Source organism: Lonchura striata, chromosome 3 (assembly GCF_046129695.1).
Source record: "Lonchura striata isolate bLonStr1 chromosome 3, bLonStr1.mat, whole genome shotgun sequence".
Classification (NCBI taxonomy): domain Eukaryota; kingdom Metazoa; phylum Chordata; class Aves; order Passeriformes; family Estrildidae; genus Lonchura; species Lonchura striata.
Window position 1 is genome coordinate 7,588,085 of NC_134605.1, and position 25,317 is coordinate 7,613,401.

Consider the following 25,317-nt stretch of genomic DNA (forward strand, 5'->3'; position numbering starts at 1 on the left):
TTGATTCAATTTTGCAGATGGGACAGATTTCCTTGTTTTGTCTCAACCTGCCTTATGATTACTTGCACACAGACCTAGCCACTGACAACCCAAAAATGTTAATGTGAGTGAATGCTAACACATATGCCTTACACATATGTGAACACCCACTCCTTTATGCATTGCTGGAGGAAAAAATATACTTGTACACAAGAATCCTGTTCTTTATACATGGGGAATGCAGGATGCAAAGTTATGCAGCCAGAAATAGGAGCAGGGGGTTGAAATGTCAGCTTGTTAAAAAAAAAAAAAAAAAAGGAAAATTCATATTGTATATTCAAGAGGGCTGAGCATGACAGGGATTTGTACTTCATCATCATCGATCCTTCTTCCTTCAGGAGGTCAGCACTTGTTGGCTCCAAATCTGAAGCTCCTTTCACCTGGAAGCCTTCTCTTACCATATTTTTGTGGGATACCTGTCTGTCCCACAGCCCTAGGCCATTTGACACTAATTCCCAGTAATTGCTGTCAGTGTTGAAGGAGAAGCTGGTACAGAGTCAGCGAAGAGCAGGAATTGTTCTGCCATGCCTGGAAATTTTGCATTTAGCACCAGTTGTCACACAGGGATGCTGTGGCCTCCCTGTGTGTTTTCTGATGTTGCCTGGTTCAGTGAAGACCACAGGAATTCTGCATCAGAAGTAAAATGTCACCATTAAGTGGAGAAATTCAGTTTCCAAATTTTCATGGAACAATTTCTTATCGTAGAATATTCTGAGTTGGAAGGGGCCCACAAGGATCATGGAAATCCAACTCCTGGCTCTGCACAGATTGTCCCATGGATAATCCATTTAGGATCATACTTTCAGAGATACACTAAGCATTTGAAAGCATTTAAAAATACAAAATTTACCTCACTTTTCAATTTTCTTTAGCTTAGTGTCAATTTATAAATTTATATTTCTGTTAATTAGACTTCAGTTGTAGCAGGCTAATGCCTACACAGCAGAAATTTTGTGCCCTGCTTGATCCTGTCTGTAATTTATAAAACTGAGTAGGGGAAACCCTGGGTCTCTCTGAAGGTTAGATTATGACTCCAGTTTATTTGCACAACTGATGGCTTGAATTTCTTTTAGGTTCCAGAGTTTGTCCTCTAAGCATTTATTTGCCCATTTAATGAAAAATCTTTGCCTGGGGCTGAGCCCTGACACATGAGGTGGCATTTCAAGATCAAATGTTATTAATGTAAAAAAAAAACCACTGGAGACCACTGACTTAATTTAAGGACTTATTTTCAAATGTGATTTATCCCATATTTCTAGTAAAAGTCCATGGAAATTGTGATTTTATATCATTTTTTGAAAGCAGATCCTGACCTAAGACACCTCAATCATATGGCACTGTTAGGAAGGAAAGACTTCTGGCCACTCTACTGAAATCTCTTCAAAATGTGACCATCTGTCCAGTGTTCTACAAAGGCAGGAAATACTAATTACAGAATGTTCTGACATCTCTGGACTTGTGACACAGCTGAATCTGACCCAATATGTTCACAAAATAGAAGATGATGTATATTGAAAATTTCACAGCTCAGTAATACTCTGTTTTCTGAACTGCTTTACCTTTGTAATAGGTATATTAGACAAAAAGAGTATATTTTTTAAAGGCATTCAGTTCAAATTTGCATGAAAATGGTACTGTTGCTACAGGATTTATTATGAACTGTTACATAAATTATCTGCTTTTAAACAGCCTCTAAATACCTATTTATGCAATGTAGCAGTTGAAAAGTTAGTATGTATTTTAAGACTGACAGTAGCTTACTGTGTACAGCATCTTTGGCTTGTGCAGCAGAACATTTTTCACTTAACAACATATTTGAAAAACCAAAGCAAATACCAAGAGACACACTGTGCACACACACACTGGATTTAAATATAAATTTCAAGTCACATTATGAGTCAGCTGCAAGCAGGAAAATATTAAACCTGACTTTTTTAGTAGACGTGCTCCTGTGCTTAAATGTTATAAAGGTTATTTGTCAATAGATAATGCTGTGCACGCTATGAGTTGAAGGACCTAAGCCAAAAGGGTTTCTAAATGGATAAAAGTTAAGAACTGGAACTGCACAGTCTGATCCCCTTAGCCAAGCCCATGACAGGACTCCTCTTCAGCCATGCTGTTCAGTTCTGCTTTGCTCTGTCTGCAAAACTGCTCACAGACCTGGGGCCTGTTAACAAGGGCAGTGTCTGCATCATCCTGCCCTTTTAACAGCACTGTTAACATCTTAGTGTTGTTTCCCTGCTTTTAAATCCAGCTTCTGACTCTGTGTTGAGATCCTCTCCCATGGCCTTTGGGTGAGGTCATGTGTCCCTTGCTACCAAAACTGATTGTGTTCTACGACTGGTTTCACTTCTTGTTAGACCATTAATAAACCTTGATCCAAACATCAAACTTAACAGCAAAATTGCAGGTTTTTAGTAGGCAGTAAAATAATCTTGACGTTGCTCCAGGCTTGTATTTGTGGGATTTTTATGCAACGTGCTTCTGGTATGGAGTGGAATATTGTACTCTGCCTACTCATTCTTCTGTTCTTCATGTAAATATATACTCAAGTGTTTGCTGGAGGCAGTGATTTTTTTAAATCAAACAGGTTTTATTTATTTAAGTGTGAATCTTCTATCCACTCTACCCGAGCAGGTGACAGCTCCTAAGACTGATTATTTAGGATGAACATCTCTCCTTATTCATGAATATGTCTTCTGCATGTGCAGGAGGGTACTCATTCCATTCTGAAGTGGTCACCACTTCTGCTCAGTGATGCTGCCACTGCTTTGACCTCACCATGTAGATTCTCCAGGTACCCTTGGAAGCAGTTGCCATAGTGCTGGATTTATCTTGCTTTTAAATTTGTATGGCCATGCCAAACAGCTGCTTTGTGAAAAGACAGCAATGCCCATCTCTGCCCCAGATGTGCTGATCCACTGTGAGCCCATTGCGTGTGGCACTTGTCATGCAGGAGCAGCTGAGATGTCCCTGTGCACCCTGGTGAGAATCCAACCCATATCCTGCCCCCAGAGTGAGTTTGTTTCAGGGCTGCAAAGTTGTGGCTTCATATTTGAAATCTGGAGGAATAAGTAGCTGAAGTCATTGTTAGTAAATTGTGCTTCCGTTCAATTTTGAAATGGATAGATTATTTTTTTCAGGAACGTGTTAGCAGTGCCAAGTGAGAAGACTCCTTGGGCAAAAGATCTGACTACTTAGAAATTAAAATGGTGCAGAAAAGATATAATATCTAGAAGATGATAGTTTTATCCTTTGGGCATATGTCTGTGTAGGCTGAAGAAATTAGTGGAGCTGATCTCCCACCTCAGTTTCCTGAATGCCCTGTATGTGTTTTATACAACATTTTAGTTTTATAAGCAATCATGCACACGTGCTTTCTGATTTCTCTGTTTCAGACTCTGGAAGGTTCTGACTTGTATAATGGGTCTAGAGTAATAAAGATTTAAGTTGTGAAATATGTTAAATAAATAGTATATTTCTTTAGAATCATCCTCAAAACTGAAGACTCAAGATACTTGTTTTGAATGCTTCTTGAAGACTTTCTAAATCCCTGATTTCTCAATTTCCTGGAAGGAAGGTGTGATGACTTGTAGCTTACAGTCTGTCCTTGTATGAGGTACAATCCTTTGAGATGCAGAGGCCATAGGTAATCGATCCTGCATTCATTTTTCAACAAAAGAATTAATCTGACTGATATTCAGTTGAATTTTGCATTGAGAGAGAACTGCAGAAATATTGTGAACCATGCACTTAGACTTTCACATTTTTAACCTTTTAACCCTTGTGCATCTGTCTAATGTGTTCAGAGGTCTAAGACTAGAGCTTTCTGTGAAAAAAAAGTCAGAAAAGGAAACACTGACCATATATAGTCTGTCTTTCCTCTGCAGTGCATTAAGCACGAGTGCAACATATTAAGATTTTTATTGATTCCTTTTCCATTTATTTTCATTGAGAAAATTCTTATAGAATCGTGAGCTGTTGTGACCTGAGCTTTTTGTTTCATTCTGGTAATAGTAAGTTTTGAAATCAGAACCATATTCCATAGGTAAGATCTCAGCAGAAGAGGTGGAATTCTGCCACCTTTTGTGACTGCATCTGTTGTATTGCAGGTTTTGTCTTTGGAATCTCAGTCCTAAGAACACTGCTGTGGCCATGAAGGGGCAATTTCAGGAGAGGGTGCAACCTTCTTACTGCATGATTTGGAGGATCAATTTGATTTTGGCTCCTGGCATATTTGGTCATTGGGAATGTGTTCTTCCTTCCCTTAGTTATGAGCTCCGTAGCTTCCGTCTGCTGCCATGTACAGTGGGATAGGATAGTTGATCCAGAAGATCCAGAGAAAGACGTAGTGTGCTTTGGCCATGTCTTCAAGTCATGGAATAAGCCTTTAACTGTGGAAGGAGATTTTATAGTTACCATGTGGATATTGAATTAAGAATCCAGAAGATGCTTCAGACTGCAACAGGCTACTGACCACTTGCCTTTGATTGGAAGCAATCTTCACTATGTAACAAATTCTGTAGAATATTTTCCTTTTCAAGGATTCTCTTTCCCTTGGAAAGACCTAGGAGTTGAGATAGCCCGGTAAAAGTTTCATTTCTGTGTTTGAAATTATGGGTGTAGAAGGTTGAAGATGAGTTGTTTTTCATAGGAGGCATAAAACTGGTGTTCACGGGTATTTATCTTCTTTTGTTGTGCAGGAGAGAGTGGAATCTTATCAAACTGCACCAGGGTGATGTTTTCAAAGCAGAAAACTGCAACTGTCTGTTCTGGTCCTATGTGAATGTCTGAGAGGAATGATTTAAGTCAGGGTGGCTGCAAGCTGAGCACTCTAAGTCTCATGTTTGACTCATCAACACTTCACAGTTGGCTGTAACAAATTCCACTGCCTTATCTAGTCTAAAGGATCTCTTTTTGCTTTGCCATTTGTGCATCAACATCCAAGTCTGGTGTTATGCAGGCACACATTTTAATCTTATTAGTCAGTCTGGGGCTGAGCAGATAGAAAGCAGAAAGGGAGAGAGGGAGCTTGGGGTCTTGGTGGACAAGAAGGTGACCATGAGCCAGCAGCGTGTCCTTGCAGAAAGGCAGCCAACAGCATCCTGGGCTGCACTGGGAAGAGAGAAGCACTGGAGCTTGTTTCCTGTGAGTAGAGGCCAGAAGAGCTGAGACTGTCCAGCCTGGAGGAGAGAAAGCTCAGTGAAGCTCTTACTGATGTGTAAAAATAACCTGAGTGGGGAGGACAAAGAAGACAGAGCCAGGCTTTCAATGGTGCCCAGTGGCAGCACAGCAGGTAAAAGGCACAAATTGAAATGGAGATTTCCTCGGAACATCTGGAAACAGTTTTTCATTGTGAGGGTGACCAAGCACTGGTTTCCCAGAGAGGTGGTGGAGTCTCCATCTGAGGAGATTTTCAAAGCCTTACTGGACCCAGTCCTGGGCAGCCCATGCCAGCTGCCCCTGGTTGAGCTGGGACTGTGGGCTAGATGATCAGAAGGTCCCTTAGAGCCTCAGCAGTTCTGCTGTTCTGTGATATACCGCATATCAACACACATCAGAGGAAGCCTCCCTGTCAGACTTGTCCATCAGCCCTGTCAGGGAAATGGGAAGTGTGGGAGATATACTCCATTATGCAGACATTGTAAAGCCATGGAATGGCTGAATGTGATGTGCAGGCTGTGTCCAAAGTACATGGATTTATGTGGCAAGTTGGGTGTGAGGCTGTGGTGCACTCACCACATAAAGAAGCAGATGAGGATCTCAGACTTGCAATTTGAAATTTTAAGTGTATCCAGCAAGATTTGTGTACAGACATGAGGACATTTTTGCTCGTGTTCCAGAACCTGGCTAATTCCAGCCTGGAAATATGGCCTAAGAAATACTTAATTTTGGCCACTTGTAATTACCCTTTTTTCCCCTTTCATATCTCTTCTATCTTTAGTCCAGATAAATGGAGCACTTGCTCAGGGTATAACAATTTAACAACCCTTTCAATACAGAGTTAAAGATCTGTAGTGCAATGTAAGTGAAGGGAATGACAGAAAATTAAAACTATAAAGACATTAGGCTCGGCAGTGCTATTGTGGTTTGCTGTTACTGTTACCATCCTTGTTATTGCAGTTATGAGTGACATAGTTGTTTTTAGCATAGCCTGGCTACCATCCTCAGCTGAAATTAGGAAGTTCATTGCACTGGTGTCTTGATGAACACACAACATGACCGTATGCTGCCTTGGCTCAAGTAGGACCAAACTGCTAAGGCACAGCTCATCTTCTTCAGTGTCCTTGTGTTGCTGCTTCCGTGGTAGGAACAGATGGCATAGCAGGAGTGTTCCCAGCTTGGGTAAAACAAGATGCAGAAGGTCAAATGAACTGGCTCTCATTGGAATATGCTGGCTATTACAGTTAGGTGTCATCTAGATGTAATTCTTCATTGCACAGATTATATCTAACATCTCCCAAATATGGCAAGTACATAGCTCACAGAAATAAATATTTTCAGAAGTTGCAAAGTGACTGATTTCACAGCCATACGTGCATTTCGAGGCATTTCTTCCCATATCTGATTCTGAATGTTTTTGTTGTGTAGCAATGAAATGACTGCTCTGTTGGCAGCATCTCGTAGTTGGTTACATAAAAGCCACAATGGCCTTGAAACCTTAAATCTGGACAAAGGGATGAAGAATATTTTAAGCTCATGATTCAGTGACCTTAGTTCAACAGTGACAAGAGATTCCTACCATCTAAGTAGATAATTAAATCAACTCACACATGTAAAATGGATTTTCGGGTTGCTCAGATGTCTGTGTCCCACATGGTCTCCTCATGACCTTTCACAGTTTCATCAGAGGTGCCAGTTTTGCATGAGATTGTAGAAGTTGAGCCATGCTTGGCTGTAGAATTTAACTCCTTGGGATCAGAGAGTGCTGCTTTGGGCAATGGGAGAAATCTGTAATCACCCTCTACTAAGGGTTCTGTTATTTTACTTCATAGCATCTTACATCCATGCCAAAAGGAAAATAATTTTTATGCTTTTTAGATTATATTCAGAGATGTTTGCTCATTGTTTTTTGGCCTTGTGTGCATGCTATTAGAGGTAGGCTAATTTATGGTGGCATGTGATTTCTTGTTGTACTTGTTCCTGAAACTGGGGAGGGAAAATGCTAGGAACAGATCTGCAAAGTGATTTTACCTCATTTTCTCCTTGATTGCTTTAGCATTAGATTGATCTACATTCTCTTCTTTGTTCTGGCATGCATTTCTTGGCCTTTTAATTTTCAGCATAAAATGTAAATAGTTACTCACTGATCCACACGTATATGAAAAGGTGAAAGAGGTCAGTGAAGAGTGTAATGATGAGAGGGAGAGGAAAAGTGCTTTTGAAAATATGTTTCTAGTTTGATTAGATTCTGCCCTGGTTCAAACTATAAAATCTTTGAAAACTTATAACTCTTGTAATGAGGTTAGGTTATATTCCCAATCAATTCAATATTCTGGCCAGCACACCATTAAGCAAGCATTTTCTAGTTCATAACTGCAGAAGAGACAATACAGCAGACTTTGTGAGGAAGGCCTTATGTGGCTGTGAGATCTCTGTTTTTTATAATTCTCTTAATTGGACTAGTAAAATATATTTCTTTTCCTGACAAATGTTGCCTTGATGTATCCTGGAGGCAATCACAGCTACAACAGTATTACTGCTGCTCTGAAAGTCACAGCTGAATATGTCAGCGGGAATCAAAGTAAAAGGTGCAATAGAAATGTTATGAATTATTATTAAGATACATGAGAAAGCTCTGCAGGGAAGAACTGGAACATCTTGGGAAATGGTCTTCAGTCAGCCAGCTGGGAAGGCTGAAGACAGAATCTTAATAGAAATGTTGTTTTTAAAAATCACCATGACATCAACATTTATATCAAGTGCCTTGTGCTGGAGCTGCTTATATAACTGAGATTATATTAGGTGTGATGAACAGATGTGTAGTCGAGAGGGGTTGTGCTGTGTTGGGGAAGGTGGAGTTGGCAGAGAGGCTTATAGCTAAAGCTGCTTCAGTCATAATCCTTGTTTTCAGTGCCTTGTAACTAGATACTGAAGCATTTAAATGAAATATTCCATTCTTGTTTTATCTCTGGCTTAAGAGCTTCGGATTTTGGGAACTATTAGGCAAGATTTTTTAAATACCTAATTGTGCCCAATGTGTTCCTCCTTGGGTTGCCTGTGCAGAGTTATTTTGGATGTGAGACTGAAAGTTTCAACTGACCAGTGTTCCTGGTGTGGGTTCCAGTAGCATATTTGTGTCAGTTATGGGAAAGAAAAGCCCAGAACTGAGTCCCCCAGCATGCACGAGAAGCATCTCGAGGGAGTATGGTAAATACCACACATCAGAGAAATCAGTCTGGTATTTCCCTGGCAGAATTTTTCTCCATTAGTAGGAAGAGAAAAGTGTCACAGTTCCAGACCAAGTAAACTAAAACGTGAGTTTTTGTAATTGTGAAGTAAAGCCCCTCTGGCAAAATTTCTTGGTTAGAAGGATGATAGTTAAGAAATACCAACATAAAAAGTCTTTATGTGGTATCTTCTAAAAAATGACATAAGCAATTCATAAGTAGCTCAGGGACTAGAACAAGTGATGAATATTTCACTAAATGTACTGTTGAAGATAGTGGTTGCAAATATACTGTATCCTTTTTTTATCCTTTAAGCAAAATATGCTTTAAGGCAGATTTCTTCTGAGGAGCCATGGCAGGAATAGGATATAAATCCCAGATGCTACTCTCTAGAAGTGAACTTTTAATATTACCTATTTTTATGACATTTTGAAGGTCAGCTGTCTAGGGAACATGATAGGGTTATGTAAGATGTTGAGAGGTCTGAGAAAGCTCTGCTGTCTTTTCTGGAGATCTCTGGTTTCATCCCCATTCCTGCCAAGGCAGCCGTGGCATATGTAAAACCTGTGTTCACACAGACTTCACACAGAGGAAAGAAGCTGCATGTTTTCTTTTGCAAAAAAAAAAAAAAAAAAAAAAAAAAAAAAAAAAAAAAAAAAAAATTGATACTATTCTACTACCCTACTACCCTATTAATTATATATTAATATCTGCTTGCAAAGGGCTGGCTCTCTCGAGTAGCCTGAATTGCTTCTGCTACTCAGCATGGCTGAACAGTTCCTGCATTTTTAGATTAAGCAACTGTTAATCAAGGTTGTTCTCATCCCAGTCAGATTTTTGTCCTTCCTCTTAATATTTTGCATATTGAAAGGAGGCAGTTATGTCATAAATTACATATTTTCACAAAACCTTACACTGAAATAGAATTTGGTCTTAAGGCAAAGTCACTGCTTCTTGGAATTCAATTTCTCAACTATAATTATTTTCATTAATTTCTCTGTCACTGTCAATAGTTTTTTCTTCTCTACAAAGACATCAGAGGCTCCCTCTCGTGGCTGCGTTGATTGCATTTGAATTTTGATTTTTTTTTTAACTGAAAAAAGCAGCACATCTCCTCATAGTGAAAGCCCAAACCAAAAGGAAAAGTAGTAGAAATAATAATAATAGCTGTTGTACAGAAGCAGCAATGTAGATCCTTAATGAAGAGGGAAAAGGGAATTTCTTGCAGGCAAAGCTGAAGCATATTCGCAGCACAATATGAGCTTTAACACATTTGTACACCATTGCTAATGAACAGGTGCTCAGATGGGAACAGGATTCATATTTCTACTGAGTGAAAATTAGACCCATTATCTCACTTAGAGTGGGAAACTACTTAGATTTTTTTTACTTTTTTAAACAGAATCGTAATGCACAGAGGTTTTTTTTTTAATAATGATGGGGTCTGTTGCACTCAAAAACGCATCACTCATTTCCCATTAGTAATTCATTTTGTGTTTATTTTTCTCCTAGGCCTTTCAAGCATATGTAAAATAATTCAGCAGTTGGGTTGTGCTGTCTGTGAGGAATCCATCTGGTAAACAGTGTGGCTGCAGGAAGCTGAAGCTGCAGCATTTGGTCTCATGGGTAAAGAGAGTTCAGCGGCTGCTGCTGCAGCTCGGCTGCCCCACGCTCCCTGTGCCAAGGGGATGGGACAGACACCAGCTCCAGGCAGCCTCTGCCAGTCCCACAAGTGGCACTGACCCTCCCAGCTGCCAGAGCAAGGTTTTAGTAGTGCCCTTCCCACTTGTACACTGGGAGTTTGTGCTGTTCATTCATTCCCTGCAGGTCATGGGCAAGCTGCGCTCCCTCCTCGTGCTGTTCTGCCTCTCCCCTTTCACTCTAAAAGCTGCCCACAAACATAGCAGCCATAATGCACAGCTAAAGCCCTTTAAATGGCCCAATGGGTTATAAAACTGGCAAATTTTCCATAAGAGATCTACAGCAGCAAAACACAACCAAAGTGCAGAGAAGCTTGTGGGTTATAACTGGATTTTTATACAGTCGTCATTCTTGTGAGGATTTCAGTTTTGCTGGAGTTTGTTAGTAGATGAGACAGCTTAAAACACTTCACAGCCTTTCTCCCCAGAGAGAAAATGTATCACAAAATGTCATTACCAAAAAGAATATAACTCTTCACTGCCATTGTAAATCACACAAAAGCAATTTCCTCCCTCATTTGGGTACACCGGGTTTCAAAAGTACGTGTAATTGTGTGGGTTTTTGGCACTAGATTAAGTTTACCTGATTACTGACTAAATGAATTGTAAAAAAAGATTGCTGAACTCATCCCAATTTGGAGTATCTGTTCATGTATTTTTTCCATACCATGTAGAACAGCTGATAACACTGAGAGAGCATCCCTTGCCTCCTGAGAGAATGATGAGATGTTTCAGCCAGGATTGCACACAGAAACTTTGAGAAGTGGCAGTTTCCTCTATTTTTCCATGGGATACAGTTTTTTTGCCTCAGTCTTCACTCAGTTTCCAGTTAGACTTGTGTACGTGGTGTACTGTGTGTAAAACTGTATATATGACATAGGAAACAATTCTTTTTCCACCAGCATTATCAACAACCAAGCTCAGAGTTTTATTGTGAAACTGGTTTTGAGTTATTGGAGGCAAAAAATACCCATGCATTTCATGTGCTCCAAAGACAAGTAGTCTTGCCTAATCCAGCAAGGCCTCCAAGAATTTTGGAAGGACTGGGTGGTGAGGCACTGGCACAGGTTGCCCAGAGAAGCTGTGGAACTCTTCCATCCCTGGAAGTGTTCAAGGTCTGGTTGGAGGGGGTTCTAAACAACCTTCACTCATAGAAGTGTGTCCCTCCTCATAGTACAGGGGCTGGAACTAGATTATTTTTAAAATTCCTTCCAACTCAAATTATTTTATGATTCTATAATTTATGACCTTCCTCAAGCAGTTATCTCTGGTTTTAAACAAGGTTCAAGATAGTGTCAGATCATGTAAAAAAAAATAAAAATCTTTCAAGGTGGTCAGAAATTGAAAGTGGGAGTATATTTAGGCATGTTCAGCTCATTTTCAGCCATTATGCTCTATGACACACTGGGCTAGGCACTGACTGACTGGGGTTTGGCTTTCTGCCCACCACTGTCCCATTAGCCCATGCTGCTTATGACCTCTGTCTCAATGCCCCTCATAGATGCTGATAATCTATAAGTCTGTCTTCATTACAAGGTAATCTGCAGCCTGGTTATAGGAATTAAAAAATCATATGTAATCATTAGATTAGGACTGGCATACTGTAGTCAAAACAGCTGCTGGAAGCCCATGCCTACTTAATAAACTGCTCAACTAACTCAGTTATTTGGAGTATGTGTCGTGGCTGTAGAAAGAGGTTGTAAATGTAAAGTGTAGATATAATAATTAGGAAGAACAAGATTGTCTAAATAACTTGCAACTGCTCTGTCAAGTCAGGAAGCTTGATGTGCTGCTCCTGTCATGGGGACTAAATTCCCCAGATGCTGGAAGGAGGGCTCAGAAAGCTGTGCATGGAAAAAATGACCGAGCCAAATATTTTGTAAAAACAAAGTAAGATTTGAAGAGAGAGACCCTGAATTAAATCAGGCAGCCTATTATGTGTGTGGCTGGAGTCTGGTGTAAGGAAGGAGCCAGACTCCTGCATTTATTTGAGTCTGCTTACTATATAATTCAGGATAGTGAGGTGAACTAAGCATGAAGCATTAGCTTCAGCATAGAATTTTTATTCTGATCACTGGAGCCTAAAGTTATTAAAAGAACAAACACAATTACGATATCCTAGGGGACTGGCACACATATAAATCTGGATATGCTGCCTGTTTCTTGCAAAGCAGATGTATGGATCCGTGTGCTGCCTGCTCTTTATTCTAACTAGGTTTGCTGCAGCTGTTGCTCTGAAAAGAACCATCTAACACTCTGGGGAAAGAGAGGCTGGAGAAATCCTCAAATGAATATCTATTAAGAAAAATAAGTTCCAAATAAATTGCTTGTGTATATGGTTAAAACTCCTGTCCATTGAATAAGAGCAAAGAACTATCACTTTCCTAGCTCTAGACTTTTCCTAGTTCACAGTTAATCAACTTACAGTACCATAACAATTTAATAACAGCTTCTTCTTCTTCTGTTTCTTCAAAATGATGAGAACCTATTTTCATGAAAGGCAGGGATGATAATGCTTTCTGAAGAACAAAGCCCATAATCTTTACATTTAACTAGCATATATGATTTTCAGATTGGCTTTTATGAAAATATTTTAAGCATCAGGTAGCTCAGCAATACCTATTATCTGTGCACAAGAATACCCTAACTCTCAATCTTTCAACTGACAAATGATGATGTGTATACATTATATAAATTGTACAAGACTTGATCTGACAGTCTCGACTTCAGTGTTGTCAACTCTGAGTACATTATGGAGTCTGTAGTTTTTAGAGGTGTCATCAGGAAAAAAAAATAATGTTTTTCTGATCCAAAAGGATAGGCCATTAACCTTTGAAAAGGCTCTCAGTGTCTTAAAGGCCTCCAGAGTTGTCCTGTGAGGCACTGTCCATCTCTGTTGCCTGTGACTGAGGGTCACTTCCCTCTCTTCTCTCTTGTCCCTTTCCAGTCCCACATTTTGGCCTCCTAGGAACCCTTTTGGGCTTCTTCTTGTGTTCCCATCTCCTCCTCTCTGACCTGCTAGTGGTATCAGCATCCAAACAGCTGTCAGTCAACTTCCAGGCTAACATCTTTTTGTGTGTCCCTACATCCCAGTTCTGTACCTTTGCCAAGTCTCTCCTGCTGTTCCTGCTCCAGTTCCTTTGGTTTCTCTTCCATTCCTCAGCTTCCTCCTCTTCTGCCTAACTTCACTGCCACTGAACTGAAATGGAGCAACTTCCAGTATTTCCCTAGGACACTGTCTGTAATATTCACAGATTAAAGGAGAAAAAAAAATAAAAGAAAGAAAACCACTGCATCTGGCAGTCAGGGACTTGGTTCTCTTACTTCAAAAATTTGAGATTTTAGAGTTGTTGTAAGGTGGTGAGATTAAAAATATTGAAGGTATGATATAAAAGAAAACATAGCTTTTTTAAAAGAAAGGTTGTGTCAGAATAATCTGTTCATCTACTGAGAAAATAACTGTTTTCCCAAGGATGGAAAATATAGCAGATATTGTCCACCTTGACTTTTGTAAACTGCCACTAGGGAAAGTATTTGTGAAGATTTGGGTTCATGGAAGAATTGGAGAATTGATAGAAAACTGACTAGAGGATAAAGAGATAGCATAAAGGAGAAATACTGGACCAGAGGGGACTTTGTAAACCAATGATTTTTTTGGTGATGCCACGAAAATTGAGTCTGCCAACGGAATTTGTCATTGACATTTTTCTGGACTTTTTTTTAGGGGGTTAAACATGGTGACTGTGGAGTTGCATAGCATTTTAATTATAAATGTTTCCATCTTGCTCACTGGCTCTTCTGTGACTTGGCTCTGAGTTGCTTGTTCTGGTGCTGTGAGCAGCCTCCCATCACCTTCTATCAGCTGGGAGTTCCTTGGAAGGACTTTTTGAGGAAAGTGGGCACACCAGGATTAAGTGTAACACAATTGTGAATCAAAAACAAAGGGAAGAAAAATGTGTCTGCATTATCTTAACCTCACACAGATTTTTCCAGTCTTCTCAGTATGGACAGAATTACTCACAGGACAGAGCACTTTAAATGAGTAATTTAAGCTAAAAGTGTTTGGATATGATGACAATATTTCATTATTAGTGCCCAGCCAGACTCCTGCTGACTTTCTATATAGTTTTGGGGTTTATCACATACTCGGAAAAAAGCATGATTATGTTCCAGTTTTCTTCAGAAAATGTATTCTCATGAAGAGAAACAGCGTAAAAGCTGTGTTTTATGCTAACAGTACTAGCAGAACACAGAAAGTATATAGGAACTTTTCAATATAGAAGAAAATCAGTTCTCCTTGAGTCCAGATTAGGACCAAAATCAATAAGGGTATTATTTCTTACCAATGGATATTATCTGCTTGCTTTCTAAAAGCTTTATTTAGAATAAAATAGAAATGCTTTGCAGGGTGATCTGAACCAAATGTTGGAGGTGCAATGCCAGTTGTCTTGTGGGAAGTACCTGGTGAACCTACCAAGCCACCTCATCTTCCTTTACATCTCCTAGACCTGGAGGTAAATAATATCCCAACTGTGCAAGGCTAAGCAAATAAGTATCAGCAAGTAAAACATACAGAGGAAAAGTTGAATAAAAGCTGGATGGTTGTGATGAGGTCCCCATTTAAGAGCAAAGGCCGTGGTTTCATGGGTAGGTGCATATAGGGAAAAATCACTGTAGGGCAAAAGAGCTGTCAGAGTGCCCAGAAGCATCAGAGCGCTGTGATAAGGAATCAGTGCAAAAGCTGGAAACAGTGTGTGTCAGCTCTCCTGTTTTAGTATGTGCCAGCTTTTTAAATCCCCTGTCTCTCAGTCTTCTCTAGTGTGCACTTCATTTAAAAGTTTAATATTACAATATTCACACATTAATCCTGATTGTCCCCATATCCAGTTCTGCCTGGTCTTGGGAAAGCATAAAATCAATTTATACAGCACAGCTGAAAAGCAAAAAATTGTTGGATTACCATAGTGTGGTATACAATAAAAATATAGTGTTATCTAGGGAAGCCTGTAGCTGATGAGAGCATAAATATCAACCCCCCCAACTCATACCCTGAGTGTTTGATTCCTGCATCTTACAGAAACAAGGATCTCAGCTGAACAGTGTGACATTTCATCAGTTTGGATTTGCTGTGATGAATAATATTATATGCTATTGGTCTAGAAGAAGTATTACTATAGTAACTAGCTCATGATTCATCTTTTATGGTTTTTTTTTTGCTATATTTCCTCAGGGTTGCCTGTCTAGACTAAAATTGTTTAAACTAACTCATGGTAATTAATTTTTTCCAGAGTTGAGACAGATAAACAACAATACTTAGATACTGCTTTTTGAAAAACACCGCAGACCCATAACATACTTGAAATTATGGGAATATTGTTTTATTTGTCACAGTTTTATTAGTAGTTTTCTATGCTGTTATTAATCCAGTTTAGCGACCTAAGGCTGGTTTCCCACATTGACAGTATTGCAACTCTAATGAAATCCTTAGACACCTAATATATAAAATGTTACATCTGAGGATGAAAACAGAAATGGGGTTTGTTGGTTTAAATCCAAGTAATGAGCTCACTTATTCATTTAAATCAGTAAAAAGAAAATCTTGGCATAAGTGATGTATTAATATTTTATAGTCTGGATTTGTACATACTTAATTCCTTATGATGATGCTTATGGGTCACCAGTCCACAAGCACACATTGGCAAATATCATCTTTATTACAGTGCCTTATCAGCAAAATGAATAGGAGGATGTGTTAGGTATTTGCCCATTTGCTGAGAGAGCTTTTACTGCATTCTTGTTTTTATTATGGTAAAAGGTGGTGTTTGATTATTTTTTAAAATTGGATTGTTTCAAAAATTAGTCATCCTTGTCAAACCATGTTTAGAATTTTTTTATAGATAGAAATCAGAATAAGTAAATTAAATAGAAACTGGAATAAATAAAATATAAAGAAATTAGAATTCATAAATGTTCAAGGTTCTAATAAAAATGTGGAACTACCATTTCCAAGAACCACCATTTAAAAGTAGTTTAAATTAGCTTTGGGATAATAAATATGCATACAGATAAGCTTATTTAAGCACATTTTGTATTTTAAATTAACTTAGAAACACGAAATATTATTGGAAATTGAAGAAGTCATTTATTCTCACATTCTTCTTTTTCAAGAATAGGAAAAACCTCTCTGGTTTTATACTTTTTTAAATTTCTGGTGTAATTTGCAGCTTGAATAGAACTAGTCATTAAACTGAACTAACTGAATAAATGGAGATTCAGAAAATATTCATTCTATATTTGCCGAAAGCTGACCAAACTTTGTCTTCAGGTTTTTAATTATTTCTGCCTTATACTTGATTTGAGTTCACCCCAGTCTAGGCCTCAGAGTACCAATTTAATCATTTGCAAAGGCTTTGTTGGAAAAATAAATAACCAGTTTAAAAGTTTAGGAGCTGGGAGGAGGTTGTGGGATTTATTGTGTGGTAAATTGGCTTTTATTCACCCTGAATCATATCCCAGGATAGCCATGGTAACTTTCTGTAACAAGAACACAGAAGATGTGAGCTCTGTCGGCACAACCAGCAGCAAATTTGCTTTCTGCCTTTTGTTTTTCATTTAAGTGATGGCAAGTTCAGAGGATCACAGAGCAGCATATGACATTTCATAAGAGTTCATAAATTATGCAGTCAGACTTGTTGGATTACAAAAGCCTGGGAGTAACAAGTGCTTCTTGCATTATAAATGAAATGGCTTATTTACAAAGATGACATAGCTACATTAATTGTGAGAAGTTGTGATTAAAGGGATAAGCCTGTGCTGTTTAAGATGTTAATTAGAAGAAACTCTTTTTCCAGAAGAAACAAATGCATCTTTTTCGTTTGCTGTGGGTTTGCCTAATATCAAGGCAATAAAAGAATCCTGCACCAAGGCTCTCATTCAAAATTCAAGCTGGTGCTGGTTTCCATGGGCAGGAAATTCAGCTTGTTCCCTGCTGTATGACACTGGTCAGGCACCAGCTGGGGTGTGCTGTCAGCTGTGAGTGTGGAATGGCAATTGGAGTAACTAATTGGAGGCGTGACCCCTGAAATAAAGATGCTGTTATCACATCTGCAGACATCCATGCAGGGCCCAGGAACCTGCTGTGCTGACACTGCAGCTCTGCTCCTTCCTCCCTGCTGGTGTTCCCAGGCACAAGCAGCTCCTGGGTGGCTCCTCAAAGACCCATTTTGTCCTCTGAGGACACTTTATCCTGCTTGCAGCTCCTCACATTCCATCCCCTGTCCCCTCTCTGGAGGGAGGAGAAATTTTTGGGCTTTCCAGGGAGATGTCAGTTTGTTGTAGCACAGAAATCCCAGGGACTTGTCATGCCTGAGTAGGGATTTTAAGGTTGAGCTGATGGTCGCCCTTAGGAGCATCTCTGAGTGACTTTCCAAGGGCCCATTGAGAGGAGGAGAAAGGGAGGTGTGAGCAAGATTTGGGATCACGGTGGTCTTAGAGGAGAGTGCAAGGGCAGGTGGGGGGTTGTGGAGAAGGGGGATGGAGAACACAGGTGGGAGAAGATGAAAGATCAGAAAAATGGGGAATTGCAAATGAGTCAAACTTTCAGCCATACGAATGACCAATTGCCTCTCTTGGAGCCTGCTGCCCTTCATGCAGGGCTTGCATGTTCATTTTTTACTGCAGATGGGTCAGTCTGGTGCTCATGAGCTGCATTACACACTGATTTTCTTTTTTCTGCTATGATGATGCTCTTGTGTCATAAGAAGGATAAAGTAGCTTAATGGTGTTCTTGATTTGATAGATCAGCTTGTGACTTAAGCAAAATAGCTGCCCTTGGAGGTCTTTTTTGCTGTTCTGTTTTTCCTACAAAGTAATTTGAGCTTCTCTGTTTCTTCCACTGGCTTGCTAGGCTGCCCTGGGTAGGGCTTAGCCAAGTGAGGAGGGATATGCAGTGTGCTGGGAGCGTGTTCTGCAAGGATAGCAAGGGAGGCTGTGATTCACATCCTAAACAGGGCAGAGCTTTACAAAGCTGCTGAAGTCCCAGGGAAGCTTAAGCATTACTGACCTTTCAGGTTTTAAGGAGAGTTTAGATTTTAGCAGGCATTTCACTAATGAAATCATAGCTTTATAATTAAATTTCACTTCCAAGTCTAGATGCTAATCGAAGCACATCCTTCCTTTTTTTGTTCTGGGGTACATGGATAGTTCAATTAACATCAGCAGCAGCAAGGAAGCATAAACAGCCAGAGGCACACAGTGCTGTGCCTGCATGGCTTTCACAGAAGAAGGGCAGAAACTCCTGAAGGGATGAAAAAGACTTTTCCTTTGTACAAGACAAGCAAGCCCTTGGCATGTTTACACTTGTGGCCCTTCTGTTTTAGTCCCAGAATGGCTTTTTACTGAGAGCTGGCCTAAGATTACCTGCTCCTGCAGTGTTTGCAGACTCCTTCTAAAATGTGCATGCAGGCAGTCTGGTCCTGCCACACTCTGTGAAGCCTCTGCCTCTCCCTGCTTCTGGCTGAGACACATTTAGTGAACCCCAATGCAGGTGTTGATGTGCAAGAAGCTCATTCTCCATCCTACTGAAGACAAACACTGAAAATACTCTCTATCTTGAATATTATTGCACATTATATGCCACTTTTCATTCACTGGGTGTGTGTAACAAAATGAAATGAGAGTGATGCCTCTGTTTAAGAATGACTGCAGTCAGTTCTGAGCTCACATGCATCATCAGTGTGTCAGTGAAATGTTTTATAGCAGCTTTAGAGGCAAAGAAGTACATCAAATCTAGATTAGAAATCACCTTGCCAGCATTATGAATTTACAAGGAGCTGTAAGATATGGGGGTGAAAGAAGAGGGAAACAAGAAAAACAGAACATGAAACTGAGAAAAAGAAACAGAGAAAAACCAATTTATGGGATGAACTGAGGGGTTCTTCCTCCTGCCATTTTTTAGGCATGTCTGAAGCTCAGTTGTGGCTGTTATGATTTCTTGTCATCACATGTATGTAATGTTCCCCTGGATTCCAACATTTGAGGTTTTTCACTGGGGATGAGATGAATAATTTTATGTTTGAGAATGCACAATACAGAATTCTAGGAGCAATCTGATCAAGTTATTTACAATGGTTCATTTTATACCCCAAGTAGGCCACTGCTAATTTTTAATATTCTCATTAATTTTACATTATTTTGCCTGACTGACATTACCAAGAAATTTAGGTAAAGTAACCACCCATATAATCTTGAGGGTTATCCAAATCAAAAGCATTGCTATTTTCTGGTTGGTCCAACAGTAGAAATGTGGTAAATTGGTAAATACCAGACCCAAAATATATTCTATATCAACTGCACACTTTGCTGGTGATGATGACCTTATGTGCTCATTAACCTTGCCAAGAAGATATTATTGTCCATGATATTTTACACAGTATCCCTTAAAGGTGCTGTGATACAGAAAGTCTGCAACTTGGACCAAATATTAACCTATTTTGATAATCAGTTCCAGCAATAATTGTATAGTCTTTACTTTAGGGATTTAAAGCCATGCAATAGCATCCCATAAAGTTGCTGCCAATGATGTGGTATTGATTATGATGCTGCTGGCTTTACTAATTTTTACTATATAGGCAACATGAAAGTTTACTACTCTATTTAACAAGTGTGTTGTATAATGTTTACTAGTAGGTAGTGATGATGATTACCCCTTCCCTCATTTCAACCATGAGAAAAAGTCCAGTAAGCTTCTTTTCCCCAAAGACTTATTGAAGGGTTTGTTAAGAAACAGAATCCATTGTAGTTCTAATTTACTTTCTATCTTATTTGATATACCTTTTTCCTGAAGGATGACAGCTTTTTATTATAGCCAAAAGATTGACTTTCTCTTCCAAAGACTTATATGGTAGCTCTGGCTGAGAAGATTTTTGGCTTTTTTCATCAGGTTCTAAAGAGATTGGAGCATAAAATGTCTATAGCATCTTATCTGTGATATAGGATTACTCCTACCATAAGAAAGTTACTGTGTCACAATTTAGAGTAGCTGCTCTTAAATACATAGTTTTGAAAAAGAAAAGAAAACAAAGATTGTGAGGAAAAAAAAAATTACCAAGCCATATCTCATTGAAGGCGTGTATTCAAAAAATTTTGATAGGGTGGAGCTTAACTAGGTAAGATTATATGGAAAGGATTATTATGTAAAGGGTCTAATTCTGTTGTTATTAAGAAGAACTGGAAGATGGCAATTCTCCAGGGTGTTTGAGCATTATTGTACTTGAATATTGTACCAGAAAGTTCATACTTAAATTGGAAAAGACTGATGGACTTAGCTGTCAGCTAAATAAGCTATTGAAACTTCACCACAGACCTTGTGCAAGATAGGAGCAGCCCTGGTGAAAATCAGAGCAGTTCCTGGCTTCTCTGGATGGTGGAAATTGCCCCTTTGGAACACCTGCAGTGCCTATTGTGCACTGGAGATCCTCAGCACAGGAGCAGGCTCCCCACACCTTCCTCATATGTGTCCTTCCTCCTTCCCAGCCCCAGCACAGCCCTGGCTTCTCTGCTTTGTGCCTGGATCATCTACACTTTGATAAAGAAGCTTGACATACAGGTGCCTTCCACTGTTTCCAGCAGGACTTTGATTTGGGCTGAGTTTACTGTTGCTGTCTGTGGAGCTAAGATGGGGTCAGGGATTTGTTTGCTTTGCCTCTATGGCTTTCCCATGAGGTGTTCCTGTACTGTGTGTGCCGTCTGCCTAACTGGCTCTTCCCTGAGGCTTTTTCCTTCTTCCTTGCTTCAGGAGCAGGCCAGGAAGTGGTGATCTTGTGCTGAGTCCATGTGTCATCTCTTATGCAGTAGCTGAATAACTGCTGGCCACTGGCTCTGTAGAAACCAGAGGGTGCATAATTCAGTTTTCCCATTTGTGTTCCAGTTTCCACTTGGGAAGTCCCCTTGGGGATAGATTTCTTGCTAACAGTACTCAGGAAAAAGAACCTGAGAGACCAAGACACTGAAAAGGGATCCCTAGGAGGAATGGAAATCTTTGCTTGTGAAGGGTCACCAGAAAAGTGGCAGTAGGGTCACAGAATTAGCCTGCACCAGGGAAGGAACCATTCTTGCCTTCCATGTCTGGTTTTGTGCTGACAAGCACAAAATCTCTAACTTTGCATATCTGACTTAATGAAAACCAAGAAATGAGCTTGGCTCATTTTTTTTACCAGGCAAATTATGTGTGACCCCAGCACCTTTCCTTTTTCTATCTTGTTGCAGAGGCAAAGTAGTAGGTAGCAGTGTACTTTTCCCTAATGCAGATAGTGAGAAAGGACACATATCTCAAGGTGGGTTACAATATTCCTCCCCTGACTGCAAATTCCAAGATTACTGAAGTAACAAAATTGATCTAAATGTCATGTTATCCCTTGGTTTAATGAGAAATAATTAAGATCTTCGCTGACATTATTAAAGGACGTGGGCTTGCTGTCTGAAGCATAAGAAGCTTCTTTTTAATCTCCAGTAAAAATGGACAGCCTTTCTCTGCTAATAAGTATTGCCTGCAGCGTGTAATCCCATGATCATGACTGTGCTTCTCCTTGTTCATCCCATTGGCAAATGACAGAAAGTCTGGGGTGATTTGCACTGGAGGGTTTGAGCTGTGGCAGATGAGCAGGCGTGGGTGGAATTCAGGGATGTGTTTGACTTGGTCGCTGCACTGACCCTTCAGTTCCCAGGATGAACTGCACTGGATGGAGGAGGGAAGCTGCACAGGAGAAGCTGCTCTGCTGCTCTTGTGCTGTTTCAGCTGGGAGAGGGGATGCTGGGGAAGTGGAGAGGTGTTGGGGAAGATGAAACAAGGAATCCTTATATAAATATAAATATGATTGCTTAGCAAAAGATTTAGAAAATACAGAGATGAGATGGTAACAAGTTTTGAGATACCAATCCTTAGTTACTGCGCAAGTAGAACACAATAGTACAGCGAGGATGAAAACAATCCCCCCTACTGGCTGAACAATGCCCTTACCTACAGATAGGTCCAAAAGTCAAATGGACTGTTGCCTCTCAACCCCCAAAATGTATGGTTCATCCCACACCTGTAACCCTACCCTGAAACATCAAGTGTCTGTAACACCATTGGCCCAAGTCTTGTTCCAGCTCACCTTGAAGCCCCCTGATAAGGGGTCTCTGAGGGGCCAGATGCCCTCTTGGAACTTCCACCCTCTTGGAACTTCCACCCTCTCCTGGAACATCCTCTTACCTCCCTCTACCCCTTGCCTCTCCCTTCCCCCACTCCCTAGGGCTTGCCACGTGTCGTGTTCTGGTGACTCCAAGCAGGGCCTTTCACCCTCTCTAATAAACCTGATATTCTAAGAGCAGCCTTCAGAGATCTCTTGTCTCCATCCATCCAAACCATCCTGGAGTCCAGCTTCCCCGCAGAGAGGGAGGTCCATGGGTGTTGGAGCACAGCAGAGAGGCACAGCCTGGCTGTTGGTCATGGAATTCAGGCTGGGCTCTGTCCATCACATCATCTCCTGGGATTTGTAGCCTGGTTGGGGAGCTCAGCACAGGACCTGGAAATCAGGAATGTGCAATCCAACCTGGTGACCCCACAGTGTGCCCTGCCTCTGCTCACAGGAGCAGGTAATGGGACATAGGACACAAGGGGCTTGGTGTGGGCCTCCTGCCTCTCTACTAGCATCTGTCAGCCAGGGGACTGAGCAGAGACATTCAGTGCTCAAATGCAAGAGCCCTTCATCACCTTCAGTGCTCTCCATTTGGCTGCCACAGCGTCACAATGAGCCCTTGGCAGAGGGAATGATTTAGCCTCAGGAAATGGAGATTTATTTCAAAAAGTCCTTTACTGTAATATCTTCCTTCTCTCTGACTGCACCGTGGAGGCATTTCATTCTTATCATGCAGGAAGTAGCTGAGGCTCTCTGATACTATTCTTTTAAAATCAAAACATTAAAACTATCATGCAATGATTTTCACATTTTCCAGGCATCCCTCCTGCCAGCATTAATTGTCCCCCCTGCTGTTCCTGTTCCAAAGCTATTTGCTCTTTCTGTATGCAGCCCTTGTTCACTGCTGCACTAAACCTTTGCTGCTTTGCAGTAAAAAAAAGCTTCCACTTATGCAAATGGCATTGAAATGAGTTTGATAAAGTGATAAACAGTCACATTTATTGATTGCAACTGTTGGGGTTTGGTTTGTTATTTTACAGTTAATTTTGTAGAGGTAAAGGACTTCAGAAATTCCCCTCTGGTGACACTGAAGTAATACAGCACTCCCATAACAGTGTTTGGAAAGCGTGGTAGGGCCACCACACCAAAGTGATAAGGGGGTGACATTCATCCAACATCACAGTGTCCCTTTCCCCTGTGGCAGATCTCCCTCCCATCTTGAAATCTCCCTGCACTTAGCAGTTCTCCTATTTCAATTACTGTGTCTTTGGATGGCAGTTAAGTTTCATGCCCCTTTATTTCCTCTTCCTCTCTGCTTCTGACACATTATTATTCTTACCAGTGACTGCACGAGACCTCCAAAATCCCACAGTCCCCACAAGTAATTACAGACACATTACTGAGCAATCCCCTCTGGTAGGCTGGGTCAAGTGCTTTATTTTTATCCAGGGCAGCTACTGAGGAGTGTGGTTGACTTTTGCTTCCCCAGTAGCTGCATGAAAAGACAGGAGTACTTCTGTCACCTGAGCATTTCAGCTGGGGGTGGGTTTTCTCCTGGAGTACCTGGTACCCAAGCAGGGCTGCTAGCAGTCAATATGGAAGGTACAAGGTCCTCATGAAGATAATGGATAAAGACAGAAAAAGCATGAGGAGTAAATGAGCACAGTTGGATTGTACCTTTGTCTGACACAGGGTTTGATGACCTGCAAGCGTGTGCTGACCCTGGAGCTCCTGAGCATGGCTACAAGACACCCAGTGCTGGTGTTTTCTTTGAAAGCGTGGTGGTCCGGTTCCATTGCCAAGAAGGATACAGGCTCAATGGTACTTCCAAAAAACTTTGCGTGAGACACTTTAATGGCTCCCTGAGCTGGAAACCCAGTGATAAACCTGTGTGCCTACAAGAAGGTAAGTCAGTTTTCTTCAAGCTGTTCACCACATCAGTTCTTCTCATTTGTCCATGTACCACGTCTGTGTGTCTCTCGACAAAGCACAACAGGCTGGAGTCCATTTCACTGTGTCTTATTGGATACACACTTTAATTTTCCATCCATAATCCTCCTTTGTCAGATAAATTTTACCATGAGAGGCTGTGTGTGTTGAAAGGGACATAAAGAAACGTGAAAACAGAATTTAACCTTCCCTTTTAACTAGCTACAAATCGATTCAGAGAGGAAAAACAACCTCCCTTGTTAGTTAACTGTAACTATTTATTAAAGCTGCCCACTTAATATTCCTTTCTGCAATATTTTACTAGGAAAATACAGTCAATTTCCAATGCTACTGCTCCTGCTAATCAGGAATTTTAAACAATAGTATTTGGTGATGTATGCATGAGTCAAGTAGAAAAATCAAATACACAGAGCCTGCAAAAGTTTAAAGCCAGGATAAAAGTTTACTCTGAGATAATTCAGACTGTTATGGCATAAACAAATTTATTTTTATTGTATATTTGAAATTGTATTTGGTTTAAAATACTTAGGATGTTACATTGCTTTCTTCTTCTAGGTCTTAGAGGCCAGATTAATTTGAATTTCATAACTGTAAATTTTGGCCAAAGTACACCCAAGCAGCACAAATTATTTATTTCACCAAGTATATTAAACATATAACCAGTCCTTGTTGTTGATTTATTTTTGGTCAACAGAGCTATTAAAGTCAACTAACATGAAAAGTGTTGGTTAAATAAAGTGTTTACATTTTAGTGTTGTGACCTCTCCACTGAAGACATTAGCCATCACCTCATTGTCTTCATGGTGGAGCCAGATAAATTCTACTTCGGGTTACCTTTCAACACTTAAAGTCAAATAAATACATGGATTTTATTCAGAGGCAGTTAAAGACTTATGTGGCTCACAAACACACTTCCTGCATAGGATCATGCATCACTTTGCCTTTAAAAAAAGTGCAGGTACTTGTTTGTGATCCTGGGGGGTGGGTGTGAGCATCCTGTGCCAGGACAGGGATGTGCCAGGACAGGGAAGATCACACTCAGGAAGTGCACGTGAAGGGAGC

At 40.3% G+C, this 25,317-nt stretch overlaps 1 protein-coding gene across 3 annotated transcripts in view; it reads left to right on the top strand.

Moving 5' to 3' along the window:
• SUSD4 (sushi domain containing 4) overlaps positions 1-25,317 on the top strand; it is a 69,782-nt gene that overhangs the window by 16,042 nt on the left and 28,423 nt on the right. For all 3 annotated transcript variants that reach the window (XM_077781862.1, XM_077781864.1, XM_077781863.1), the window contains exon 3: positions 23,998-24,210. In XM_077781862.1, coding sequence (XP_077637988.1) covers positions 23,998-24,210 — 213 coding nt within the window. The remainder of the gene's footprint in view (positions 1-23,997; positions 24,211-25,317) is intronic.